This window comes from Hyalella azteca, unplaced genomic scaffold, assembly GCF_000764305.2.
Source record: "Hyalella azteca isolate HAZT.00-mixed unplaced genomic scaffold, Hazt_2.0.2 contig6408, whole genome shotgun sequence".
Taxonomy (NCBI): Eukaryota; Metazoa; Arthropoda; class Malacostraca; order Amphipoda; family Hyalellidae; genus Hyalella; species Hyalella azteca.
Genome location: NW_025936571.1, coordinates 406258 through 420798, shown reverse-complemented (window position 1 = coordinate 420798; position 14541 = coordinate 406258). Strand labels below are relative to the sequence as shown.

The 14541-nt window shown below is 41.7% G+C and overlaps 1 protein-coding gene across 1 annotated transcript in view; it reads left to right on the top strand.

Moving 5' to 3' along the window:
* Window positions 1-14541, top strand: part of LOC108682927 (xanthine dehydrogenase 1) — a 30078-nt gene that overhangs the window by 13967 nt on the left and 1570 nt on the right. Inside the window, exons 11-22 of the mRNA XM_047880821.1 lie at window positions 416-505; window positions 1537-1771; window positions 2572-2761; window positions 4262-4376; window positions 5745-5940; window positions 7134-7342; window positions 8483-8647; window positions 9789-9917; window positions 10740-10873; window positions 12679-12769; window positions 13053-13214; window positions 13327-13423. Coding sequence (XP_047736777.1) covers window positions 416-505; window positions 1537-1771; window positions 2572-2761; window positions 4262-4376; window positions 5745-5940; window positions 7134-7342; window positions 8483-8647; window positions 9789-9917; window positions 10740-10873; window positions 12679-12769; window positions 13053-13214; window positions 13327-13423 — 1813 coding nt within the window. The remainder of the gene's footprint in view (window positions 1-415; window positions 506-1536; window positions 1772-2571; window positions 2762-4261; window positions 4377-5744; window positions 5941-7133; window positions 7343-8482; window positions 8648-9788; window positions 9918-10739; window positions 10874-12678; window positions 12770-13052; window positions 13215-13326; window positions 13424-14541) is intronic.

Below are 14541 nucleotides of genomic sequence, written 5' to 3'. Positions count from 1 at the left end.
TGTACTACAATAATAATAACGTATACTTACAATAAAGTATACTTACAATAGAGTATATTTTCAATAAAGTATATTTTCAATAAAGTATACTTTCAATAAAGTATACTTACAATAGAGTATATTTTCAATAAAGTATACTTGCAATATAGTTTACTTATAATTGAATATACTTATGATAGAGTATACTTACAATAAAGTATACTTAGAATAGTATAATTCAATAAAGTATACTATTGCTTCAATATATACTATACTATTGTTTCAATAAAGTATACTTGCAATATAGGTTACTTATAATTGAATATACTTATGATAGAGTATACTTACAATAAAGTATACTTACAATAAAGTATACCTACAATGAATTTTACTTGATCCAAATACTAAGCACTAAGAGTAACGCTATGACCGGCAGGCTGTGCCGGGGGTGGCGGCCTTCATCACAGCCGACGACGTGTCGGGCGTGAACAGCTTCAGGCTCGTCGGCAGCAGCAAACCCGACAAGGTTAGGACAGTTTCTGGTCCCGACAGGTTCTGGTCCCGACAGGTTCATGTCCCAACAGCTTCTGGTCCCGACAGCTTCTGGTCCCGACAGGTTCTGGTCCCGACAGGTTCTGGTGCTGACAGGTTCTGGTCCCGACATGTTCTGGTCCCAACAGCTTCTGGTCCCGACAGGTTCTGGTCCCGACAGGTTCTGGTCTCGACAGGTTCTGGTCCCGACATGTTCTGGTCCCAACAGCTTCTGGTCCCGACAGGTTCTGGTCTCGACAGGTTCTGGTCCCGACAGGTTCTGGTCCCGACATGTTCTGGTCCCAACAGCTTCTGGTCCCGACAGGTTCTGGTCTCGACAGGTTCTGGTCCCGACATGTTCTGGTCCCAACAGCTCCTGGTCCCGACAGGTTCTGGTCCCGACAGGTTCAGGTCCCGACAGGTTCTGGTCCCGACAGCTTCTGGTCCCGACAGCTTCTAGTCCCGACATGTTCTGGTCCCGACAGGTTCTGGTCCCGACATGTTCTGGTCCCAACAGCTCCTGGTCCCGACAGGTTCTGGTCCCGACAGGTTCTGGTCCCGACAGCTTCTGGTCCTGACAGGTTCTGGTCCCGACAGCTTCTGGTCCCGACATGTTCTGGTCCCGACAGCTTCTGGTCCTGACAGGTTCTGGTCCCGACATGTTCTGGTCCCGACAGGTTCTGGTCCCGACAGGTTCTGGTCCCGACAGCTTCTAGTCCCGACAGGTTCTGGTCCCGAATCACTAGGCCCATATAGGATTGTTTTGTATGGCCCATATAGGATTGTTTTGTATGGCCCATATAGGATCGTTTTGTATGGCCATACAAAATTCGTATGGCCATTATTACATTATATTGTATGCAAGATTGTTTTGTATGCGCATTGAAATGCATTGGCCCCACAAGATGCCTGAATAATTTTATTGACAGGACCAAATCTCGTCTGACGCCTTCAATTTAATGTGAACCAAGTTGCTTACGAAGTATTTGCTAAACAACAACCATAAAAAATGTCTTTGTAATGCAGATTTTCGCGTCGGGGCGCACGGACTACGCTGGACAGGCGCTTGGTCTGATTGTAGCGAAGACCCGAGAAATTGGTCTGATGGCGGCGCAGTTGGTGCGAGTGCAATACTCAGACCGCAAGAAGCCCGTCCTCACCATCCAGGAGGCCATCAAGACCCCAGACCGGGTCATGGACCCTGTGGACTTGGTCACTGGCAAACCCGAATCTTGTAGAGTTCAGGAAGGCAAAGATATCAGTAAGAAACTAATTGTTTACACGTTTTATTCAATATCTTAACTAAATATTTTCGTACTCGTTTGCTTTTTTGATTGAATCGTGCTTCTACGAATCAATAAATTTCGTCCGAGTTGACCCATACAGAGTTGACCCATGCAGAGTTGACCCATACAGAGTTGACCCATGCAGAGTTGACCCATACAGAGTTGACCCATACAGAGTTGACCCATACAGAGTTGACCCATACAGAGTTGACCCATGCAGAGTTGACCCATACAGAGTTGACCCATGCAGAGTTGACCCATACAGAGTTGACCCATGCAGAGTTGACACATGCAGAGTTGACACATGCAGAGTTGACACATGCAGAGTTGACACATGCAGAGTTGACACATGCAGAGTTGACACATGCAGAGTTGACCCATACAGAGTTGACCCATGCATAGTTTTAATTGTATTCATGTCAAAGATTGGTAGTTGCAGACACGAACATCGACTCGTTTACACCAACGGCAATTTCAAGCTCTTTTTTCAATTTTTTAAATCAGTGAGAAGTTCCACGCCAACGCTCTTACTTTAAGTCCCATTTCGATTTCGAAGTATTTGACTCAAAATTTCACGTGGAACGAACCATTTTTTGGACATGAACAGAGTGGTATCAAAATTATTCTAATTCTGTTTTACGCCGAATGTTGACAGGCATCATGACGTCATCGAAGCACCGCATTGCGGGCAACATCAACATCGGCACGCAGTTCAAAGTATCAACAGTGTGGTATCAAAAATAACCTAATTCAGTTTTACGCCGAATGCTGACAGGCATCATGACGTCATGGAAGCACCGCATCGCGGGCGACATCAACATCGGCACGCAGTTCCACCTGACGATGGAGGCGCTGCACGCCGCCGTCGAGCCCATGGAGGACGGCTACAACATCAGCGTCACCTCACAGTGGCTCACTGAGACCCAGAGTGTCGTGGCCCAGGTCTTGGGGGTGCCTGCTAACAGGTGGGGGGTGCTAGGGGTGTCTGCTAACAGGTGGGTGGTGCTGGGGGTGCCTGCTAACAGGTGGGGGGTGTTGGGGGTGCCTGCTAACAGGTGGGTGGTGTCGGGGGTGCCTGCTAACAGGTGGGTGGTGTTGGGGGTGCCTGCTAACAGGTGGGTGGTGTTGGGGGTGTCTGCTAACAGGTGGGTGGTGTTGGGGGTGCCTGCTAACAGGTGGGTGGTGTTGGGGGTGTCTGCTAACAGGTGGGTGGTGTTGGGGGTGCCTGCTAACAGGTGGGTGGTGTTGGGGGTGTCTGCTAACAGGTGGGTGGTGTTGGGGGTGCCTGCTAACAGGTGGGTGGTGTTGGGGGTGTCTGCTAACAGGTGGGTGGTGTTGGGGGTGCCTGCTAACAGGTGGGTGGTGTTGGGGGTGTCTGCTAACAGGTGGGTGGTGTTGGGGGTGCCTGCTAACAGGTGGGTGGTGTTGGGGGTGTCTGCTAACAGGTGGGTGGTGTTGGGGGTGCCTGCTAACAGGTGGGTGGTGTTGGGGGTGTCTGCTAACAGGTGGGTGGTGTTGGGGGTGCCTGCTAACAGGTGGGTGGTGTTGGGGGTGTCTGCTAACAGGTGGGTGGTGTTGGGGGTGCCTGCTAACAGGTGGGTGGTGTTGGGGGTGTCTGCTAACAGGTGGGTGGTGTTGGGGGTGCCTGCTAACAGGTGGGTGGTGTTGGGGGTGTCTGCTAACAGGTGGGTGGTGTTGGGGGTGCCTGCTAACAGGTGGGTGGTGTTGGGGGTGTCTGCTAACAGGTGGGTGGTGTTGGGGGTGCCTGCTAACAGGTGGGTGGTGTTGGGGGTGTCTGCTAACAGGTGGGTGGTGTTGGGGGTGCCTGCTAACAGGTGGGTGGTGTTGGGGGTGTCTGCTAACAGGTGGGTGGTGTTGGGGGTGTCTGCTAACAGGTGGGTGGTGCTGGGGGTGCCTGCTAACAGGTGGGGGGTGTTGGGGGTGTCCGATGACCTGTGTGTCGTGAAGGTCGTGTTGCTGGAATGGTTTTAGTGACTTAAATATACCTCACATTTTTCATTGAATTTTCCTGTTGATTAAGAAATTTACGTCTATTGGAACTATTAGTCTTGTATCATTTTCCCAGTTGTATTTTTATTTTACTCATCCATAACTTCCATTCAAATTATATCCATCTCTGCTATTTCCTTCACATGTATTTGTATCTTATTTATCTTATTTTTCTGTTAAAATATTTAATTCATACAAACTATTTTCAGTTCTGAACCTGCTTTCAAATTTAATACCAGTAATGTCTCTGTATTTCTAGATATTTCATTATATTTCTCCAGCACCAGTCTACTAGAGTGCAGTCTGTTGCAGATGCAAAGATGTCTCTGTAATTTACCTTCAAAGCCTCACCCCATTTCGGTACGGATAAAGTTCGTACCTAACATACGTCCAGTAATTTAATCCTCGATCAGCCTGAATTTGTCGATCGGGACTAAGATTTATTTCTCGATCAGCCTGAATTTGTCGATCCGCCGCATCGGTGGCGGGTTCGGGGCTAAGATTTATTTCTCGATCAGCCTGAATTTGTCTATCCGTCGCATCGGTGGCGGGTTCGGGGCTAAGATTTATGTGAATATGAGGGGCTGAATATGCTTCTTATGACGTGAATATGAGGTGCTGAATATGCTTCTTATGAGGTGAATATGAGGTGCTGAATATGCTTCATATGAAGGAGATGAATATGAGAATATGACGTCATTCACATGAAGTCATATTCTAAAATTATATTATGATAATGTCGGTTATTGTGAAGTGCTCTTCAGACTGTCATTTGTTTTCACATGAAGTCATTTTCTAAAATTATCTTATGATAAACTGGCTTCTTAAGAGGTGCTCTTCAGACTGTCATTTGTTTTCACATGTCGTATTCTAAAGTCATTTTACGATAAACTTGATTATTTGAGGTGCTCTTCAGACTGTCATTTGTTTTCACATGTCGTATTCTAAAGTCATTTTACGATAAACTTGATTATTTATAGTGCACTTCGAATGAGATGCTCTTGACTCTGTCATTTGTTTTCACAAGTTTTGCCGTTATTTAAACATTTCATATGACCAACTTATTCCTCTATAGCGCGCCTCTCATGCATGAGATGATGTTGATAACTTCCTTTTTATTCACGTGTCGTCGTTGTTAACAAGTTTCATATGACAAACTTTGCCCGCCAACTTCTACGTTGCTTTTGAACCTTACATTTGTATTAACGTAAAATATCCGTTAACATTTTTCTTACTAACGTGAAATGTGCGTCTGTTTCAATGCTTCAAATGACGTGCAATTAATATTCGCCCATTGACATTAAATATTCAAACGGCATTGGCCGGACACTGAACGTGTTTATTAAGTACAATACTATGCGGTGCTATTGATAATTACAACTATTTTTACGTGTCGGCTGCTTTCAAACGATGGTTATCTTAAACATAGTTCTTTACTACGCTTCTTGTACGGAAGATACTGCTGATTCTTCTATCAAAATTTACGCATCGTCATTAACATTTTTATATGGAAAACCTAGTGCCATTCTCCTCTTTTTATGAAGTCTTGTTGATCATTCAAATAACACATCCATTGTATCCTGCCTGTGTGATGGATGTTGAATCATATATTTAGCCTACATTTTTATGCGGTGCTGTTGCTCATTCTCTCCCCGAACTCTCGTTTTATTAAATTACAGACAAGAATTATGGTCAGGAAAGGCATTTCCAATGACCTAACAAGCACAACTATATCGCTCAATCATCCCACACGAATTCTCTTACTGATGGATCAAACGAAAATGAATCCATAAAAAAATTCTCACTAATTTTGCCCACATAACTTTTTTCAAAATGTAATGTAGAGCTTTTCTCGAAGAATCGAAGGAACCACATCATAAAAAAATAATAATAAATTTAAAAGTCGTGTTTAATATCGAACGAACTGGTTGCCCCCAGGCTGGCTTCAACGACGAGGGTATCTTGGATGCCCTGAAGGTTGACCTGTACTCTGACCCTGGGTACGTCAATAACGACTCTGCTGTGGGCATGGCGGCGCGCATGATACCCAACGTCTACGCCAGCCAGTCTTACGACATCAGGGCACGCGACGTAAAGACTGATACCGCCGCTAATACTTACTGCAGGACTCCTGGTACGTTGAATGGGTGGAAGTCTTTACCTTATTACCAGTCTTACGACATCAGGGCTCGCGACGTAAAGACTGATACTGCAGCCAATACTTACTGCAGGACGCCTGGTACGTTGAATGGGTGGAAGTCTTTACCTTATTACCAGTCTTACGACATCAGGGCACGCGACGTAACGACTGATACTGCAGCCAATACTTACTGCAGGACGCCTGGTACGTTGAATGGGTGGAAGTCTTTACGTTTTTATAGAATATAAAAGTGTCGGCGTTGAAGAAATAGGCCCATGGCCTGTTGCTGATTCTTAAACTTTTCGTGACTTGATTCACAAGGGATCCGGCCTTTGGAACCCGATTTTTCCATAGCTGACGATTGATTGAGATAGCTGCTGGACTTATTGCCTGGTCCGTAATTTGCTAGGCATTTTAAGACTGAACATATGCTCCGGCATAGCTTCGTCTGGACTTATTGCCTGGTCCGTAATTTGCTAGGCATTTTAAGACTGAACATATGCTCCTGCATAGCTTCGTCTAGTCCGTTCTTGTAGGCGTTCATACTCGACGCGTTAATACGTCGTATTTACGTCCAGCATTTAATTAAAGGAATAGGTATAGCGTCTTTACGTTTATTGCGGAGGAAGCATTAAGTCAGGAAGGATCGAAGTCTAACAGAAGATGAACGTCAAAGACACGATGGTATTCTGCTGAACTTATTACACTATTATTATCTTATGAACTTATTACACTGTGTTATGCTTCACTGTTTTTTTTGCTCAAATCACTGGGTTTGCGAAATGTGAAAAAAACGCAAAGTTTAATTTTCTAAGCTAGGGGCCATACTATCAGAATACTTTAATAGTTCTTGACTTCGTCAGTTAATCACACTCTGCTTTTCAAGCTAAACCTGCCAATCATAGACGAGAAATCGACCGCTACGTGTACTTAGGCCGCTACGTGTACTCAGGCCGCTACGTGTACTTAGGCCGCTACGCGTACTTAGGCCGCTACGCGTACTTAGGCCGCTACGTGTACTTAGGCCGCTACGCGTACTTAGGCCGCTACGTGTACTTGAGCCGCTACGTGTATTTAGGCCGCCGCGCGTACTTAGGCTGCTAAATGTACTTATATATAAGCACTTTTCTATTGTACGGCCTCTGATTTATACGTACAGTTTTATCGTAGTTTCTACATGAACTCAGGCCACGTGGAGGGCATAGCGGTGATCGAGAACGTGCTGGACCACGTGGCGGCGACGCTGGACAAGGATCCCTTAGCGGTGCGGGAGGCCAACTTCCGTCCTGATGTTAAGGACGGCGAGACCAACGAGCTTAGGAACACCATCCTGCCGGTGCTGAGGGAGAAGGCGCAGCTCGCCGCCCGCAAGCAGCAAGTGCTTCAATTTAACAAGGTTCATTTGTTATCTTTTATTATTATTGGATTATATACACTCTATTCGACGTCAATAATTATAAATAATATATTGACAAGTGCTCCAATTTAACAAGATTCATTTGTTAACCTTTATTACTATTGTATTGAATACACTTGATTCAAAGTCAATTTTACATGGGCAAGTGCTCCAATTCAACAAGGTTCGTTTGTTAACCTTTAATATCATGTAATGATAATCAAGTTAAATTTATTAAACGTCAGTGTTACATTAGCAAGAAGTGCTTCAATTCAACAAGGTTCATTTGTTATCCTTTATTATTAGAATGTGATTGCATACACTTCATTCAATGTCAATAGTACACTAGCATGTGATCTACTTCAACAAGTTTACTTTTTAACCTATTTAATTATATAATGATCAAGTTCACTTCATTAAACGTAAGTGTCATATTAGTAGCAAGAGCTTCACTACGACTAGGTTCATTTATTAACATATATTATCATTTGATAATTATTTAGTTGACTTCATTCAACGTCAATTTTACATCCAACATGTGAATATTTAGATCATCGGTGTAAATGTAAAAAAAATTATTATTAGCCTTATTATATTATTTCATACTTTTTTTATATCTTTACCTTTGTTATCAATCTGAAAGATATACCTAGTCGGTTGATCATGGTTAGTTCGACCGATTTATTGAAATGTTAAATTAAATTTAAAATTAATTAATTCATTATTATCGCCTGAACTTGTCGACCAATTAAATTTAATAGAGCCTGGTTATGGTAACGAATAAATCAGTTTCACCCTCAGTACTTGAAAGGTGATTTGGCTGAGAAAAAAGGACCGAGAATGATTTATGTTTCGACTTGATGATATGTTTAGGTTTATAGTAAATGATATAGAACTGTAATACCGTGAATATTTTCTGCCGTAGGTTTAGTAGCAGATGATATTTAGCTGTAATGATGTAGACGATATATGGCTGTGATGATATAGAGGATATTTAGCTATAATGATACAGAGGATATTTAGGTGTAACGATATAGATGATATTTAGCTGCTATAGTGTAGCTTAATTTAGCTGTAATGGAGATAATATTGTAATTCATCTGTAATGTAGCTAACATTTTTATGTGCAACTGTCCCCAGAACAACCGTTGGCGTAAGCGCGGTCTGGCCGTCACGCCTCTACGCTACCCCTTCTCGTACCCGCCGCCCTTCCGCTACGCCGTACAGGTCGTCATATACGAGCACGACGGCACGGTGGCGCTGGCCCACGGCGGGGTCGAGATGGGCCAGGGCATCAATACTAAGGTAGGCCTGTATTATTATTGAAGCAATATTATATTAATTACAAGTATATTAATTATTCATGTCAGGCATCAACACTAAGGTCGGACTATATTATTATTGAAGCAATATTATATTAATTACAAGTATATTAATTATTCATGTCAGGCATCAACACTAAGGCCGGACTATATTATTATTGAAGCAATATTATATTAATTACAAGTATATTAATTATTCATGTCAGGGCATCAATACCAAGGTAGGCCTATATTATTATTGAAGCAATATTATATTAATTACAAGTATATTAATTATTCATGTCAGGGCATCAATACCAAGGTAGGCCTATGCGGATTATTGACGCATAATTATATTAATGAAAATTATATTAATCACTCATGTTAGGGCATCAATGGTAAGGTCTGGATTTTGAAAGCGATTCTCACGGCCCACGTAGAAAGACGCCATGGATACGTTGGAGATAAAAGTTTACTTACAATTAAAAATACAATTACTTACAATTAAAAGTTTAATTACAATTGATGATAATTTGCAGTGCCGCTAGCTGCCTACTCCAGTGAATTCATTCTAATTCAGACATTTTGCTTCACATTCAGCGAAATTTTATTTGGTTGAGTTTTTCATGTAATAAACATTTGATTTCTAAGTATGAAATGTGAGATTTTGCATTAATAGGGTTCAGATAGTTTAAATAATAGATGTGAGATTTTACAATAATAAACGTGGGTTTTTACAATGAACATTGTTATATTATTCTACGTTAAACGTGTGATTATTCAACAATAAACGTGCGATTAGTCGACAACAAACGTGCGATTATTCAACAATAAACTTGAGATTATTCAACAATAAACTTGAGATTATAAACTTGAGATTATTCAACAATAAACTTGAGATTATTCAACAATAATCGTGCGATTATTCAACAACAAACGTGCGATTATTCAACAATGAACGTACCATTATTCCACGTTAAACGTGAGATTCTTCTACCTTAAACGTGTATTATTCCTCAAAATTATATTCTATAGTATATATTATAATTATATTTATATTATTTTATATATTATTATGTTATATATATTATTCATCATATTATTATTCATCAAAAATATTATTAATAATAAAGCGCGCACGGCAGGCAGCGCAGGTGGCGGCCGGGGTGCTCGGTGTGCCGCTGTCGCTGGTGAAGCTCAAGCCCAACACGAGCGTCGCGGGGGCGAACTCCTTCGTGACGGGCGGGTCCTTTGGGTCCGACCTAGTGTGTCATGTGAGTCAGGAGTGTGTCATGTGAGTCATGTGAGTGTGTCATGTGAGTGTGTCGTGTGAGTGTGTCATGTGAGTGTGTCATGTGAGTGTGTCATGTGAGTGTGTCATGTGAGTGTGTCATGTGAGTGTGTCATGTGAGTGTGTCATGTGAGTATGTCATGTGAGTATGTCATGTGAGTCAGGAGTGTGTCATGTGAGTCAGGAGTGTTATATATGACATACGGTTAAGTGTATACGAAAATAAACGAATATAAAGTTCATGAAAATATTCATGTTTGTGCGTGAATAATTATAATAAATTATACAATATATAAATAATATTTAATTATAATAGATGGTGAATTTATTAACGGAAATTTCCTGTTTATTTGTCAATGTTTGGCTGACATTTTTTTTCATTAATACTGATTACTACTATTTTTATTATTACTACTATTACTTTATGACGAGTTTAGGTCGTCCTAGTCCCCGGTCACGCTGATGCGCCGCCTTCGTCGTCCTCCGTCTACGGAGGACGAACATTTAGCTATTACCTACTAACATATTACTTACTAAATATTCACGTAGATTATGTAAATACGTACTACAACAATTATTGATTAAACCTTTACTACTACAATTGCTATAATTACACTCACTAAATATTATATTTTGATAATATAAATACGTACGACAATTATGGATTAAACCTTTAATACTACAATTACTATCATTTTACTTACTAAATATTCACGTAGATTATGTAAATACGTACGAGAATTAGGGATTAAACTATTAATTCTACAATTACAATAATTATAACGATTATCGCCTGCGTGTGCAGGGGGTGGAGGTGTGCTGCCGGCAGCTGCGGGCTCGCCTGGACGCCGTGCGGGCGACACTCAAGTCGCCTGTCGCCTGGACCGACCTCGTCTCCGCCTGTCTGGCCCGGGACGTCGACCTCAGCGCCCGTTACTGGTACGTCATGCCTGGCTAGGTGCTGGTACGTCTTTATTACGGCCGTGTGGTGCTGGTACGTCTTTATTACGGCCGTGTGGTGCTGGTACGTCTTTATTACGGCCGTGTGGTGCTGGTACGTCTTTATTACGGCCGTGTGGTGCTGGTACGTCTTTATTACGGCCGTATGGTGCTGGTACGCCTTTATTACGGCCGTGTGGTGCTGGTACGTCTTTATTACGGCCATGTGGTGCTGGTACGTCTTTATTAAGGAGCTTCTATAACCTTGCCCTAGTAGGTACTTGTTGTTAACGCGCTTGACAGCAAGAAGTTTGCTGTGATATTTTAAATAAATATATTAATTTATGTTATATATAAGATGCATTTAAAGGAAGCGTCTGGGGTAACAAATATCTCGGATATCACTAGACAGATCGATTCGAAATTTGGTACAGGTATGTAAAACGTAATTCTGTTTTTTTTTCGTGTGAATTTTTCGAAAAATTGAAAGAAAACACGAAATTCTTAGAAAACGGCCAAAACGGGGATACTGTAAGAAGTTAATCAGTCCTATGATTTTCAAGCTACAACATCGAGACACATATCATTCCATGCGTAAAGACCATATCTAAAAATGTAACTTCGTTTTTTTTTTAATTTCTCATTTTTGTGAGTGTGGGAGCATTTTTTCCGAAATTTTTCAATTTTACCTCCGCCCTCCCATATTTTTGCAAAATAAAATCCGAACTATAACGAACTTGAAAAAAAGCCCTAGTTAAGTTTGTAGATCTTTTATTTGCGAATCGAACGGAATATGTCTCATTGATGTAGCTTCAAAACTCTAGGAGGAGATAGGTTTGCAAGTCAGAAAAACGTCGGTTTTTAGGAGAGCTAAAAAACTGAAAATTTTTAATAAAATTAAAAAAACTGCGTTCTAAATATATCTATATTACAAAAACGCATACATCAGTCTCTAGATCTTTTTCTTGTGCATCCAATGGTATAAGTTTCATTGCTGTAGCTTGAAAACTCTGTGAGTTAATTGTATTTCGAAAAAATGAAAGAAATAATATAAACTTTTAACTCCTATCTAATTAGTTAAAGAACTCCCCCACCCTCCCCCTTTCATGATCCGTCATGAACGATTAAATCAACGTACGGAGATGGTAATGGTACTGTTGGATAGGCCAGAATGTCAGCTTTAAGATGAGACTAAACGGGTAACTAAGCTGCACCTCAAGCAGACACTATATTTAATGTGCTGGGAACCGAATTACTTCCTATCTAATTTGTTACACAACTCCCCCACCCTCCCCCTTTCATGATCTGTCCTGAACGCATCAATCAACGTACAGAGATAATTTTGGTACTGTTGGATAGAGCAGAATGTCAGCTTTAAGATGAGACTAAAAACCAGAAAAGCCCAAATTCAAAAATTTTCGCCAGACGCTCCCCTTGACATACATTTGAGATTTCATTATTTTTTGCATAATCATAATATTTTACACTTGCCTTGTTTCTGCTTAAATTGAAGCTTGTTTTCTGTAAAAAATAGTGGGGATATTTTAAAACAAGTGGGGAGTTATGGCGAAAAATTTCGCTCGCTGTTAGTATGCTTTCAAATTTTTTCTTTGAAAATTTAATTGTTATTAAAAGTTTACACTAAGCTTGGTGTTGAAAAATATTTAGTAATCATTTATCTATTAAATAATCTGATAATAATCAAATAATGTTACATAATAATAATATGTAAAATTGTTGAATAATATAATAATAATAATAATTAGTAATAATAATTGCTAAAATGAATTGTTTATTACAACAAGGACTGCAAGTAAAGAGCACCCAGACGGCTACATCATCTGGGCGGCCGCCGCCTTAGAGGTCGAGCTGGACGTGCTGACTGGGCAGTACAAGGTGTGTGCTGGACGTGCTGACTGGGCAGTACAAGGTGTGTGCTGGACGACGTGCTGACTGGGCAGTACAAGGTGTGTGCTGGACCTGGCAGATGTCTCTCCTTCCTCCCAATCTCTTTCCTCTTCCTTCGCTCCTTATCCTCAATTAATCATACTTCTCCGGTTTTCGTTTGCCTCACTGACCACTCCTCTTTTTCTTTACTTCTAAAAAATTCTATAATTTCTAATTTTCCCCTCACCACATCCCCTCACGACACATCCCCTCACGACACCCCTCCCCTCAGATCCTGCGGGCCGATATCGTCGAGGACGTGGGCCGAAGTATGTCCCCCTACGTGGACGTGGGCCAGGTTGAAGGGGCCTTCGTGATGGGCCTCGGCCTCTTCTCCACCGAGAAGCTCACCTACAACGAGGACACGGGCGAAAAGGACCTCACCGGCACCTGGGTGATCTTTGGGGCCTTGTAGGATCTTTGGGGATCAGATAGGGACTTTTGCAATGATGTTTTTATTTATTTGAAGCTTTTTCTTTGATTCTAAAGCAATGAATGTTCCTCAGGAATACAAGGTGCCTACGGTGTTTGATGTTCCGGAGGACTTACGCGTGCATTTCTTGTCCAACGCTTCCAACCCCTACGGCGTCCAGCGTTCTAAAGGTGAGGGAATAGTACTACGATGTTAAATTAAGCTTATAAAACAACCCCTACGGCGTCCAGAATTCTAAAGGTGAGTCAATAGTACTACAATGTTAAATTAAGCTTACAAAACAATTTCTAGGGTGTCCAGCGTTCTAGAGGTTAGTGAATATTGCAACGACGTTAAAGTAAGCTAATAGAACAACCCCTACGGTGTCCCAAAGTTCTAAAGGTGAGGAAATAGTACAACGATATTAAAATAAGCTAATAGAACGACCTCTGCGGCATTGAACGCACTTATAGTAAGCTAATACTCATACCTCTCCGGCATCCAACCCTCTATAAGAAAAATAATCCTCAACACTGGCGCGTATAGCGATTTTCAAGCCAGGTGCCCAAGCTGCGCCCGGCCTAAGAGGTTTGTATCCTCGCGGCAGCGAAAGATTAGGTTAGTCGCGCTATTGTGATTAGCTAGGTTTAGGTTAGTCTGCGCATACAGTATCGCCAAATTAGACAAGACAACTGGTTAAGCCTTCAAAAATCCCAATATCTCGTAGAAATAAAATGGGCGGCAACAGTCCTTTAGTTTGCATGATCAGAGTTTCTAGTGATAGTTCATTTACATGCGGAGGAAGTTTGAATTAAAAAGTGCTTTGTCGTATGTCTGTTATTCACTGTGGTAGCAACCTGTTATCAATTCAATCCATTTTTCTTGTGTACAATTTATGTTACCTATTTCGTGAATCGTCTGGTATTCTGGTAAAAATTTAATCTCTTCCTATCATTCGTTACTCTCTTCATTGTGAGTTATTCTCATCGTACGCCCAGTGGTTAAAGTTCAGAGTATCAAGATTGGCGCAGAGAGGTGCGGGTTCGATCCCAGCTCTGTGCGCCAGTTTCTAGTCAGAATCGGCGAGGAGGCCGGGCGGTTAAGCACAGCAGAATTGTAGCAGTGAGTTGCGAGTTCGAGACCGCAAAATGCTGTGAATGTTCTACGCTGTTAAGTGTCGGCGACAGGCCTACGGCCTAATAAACGCTGAAACCGCTGTTATTATTTACGTGTTTCTCATCATCGTACGCCTCTCTCAACATCGTACGTCTCTCTCATCATCGTACGCCTCTCTCAACGTCGTACGTCT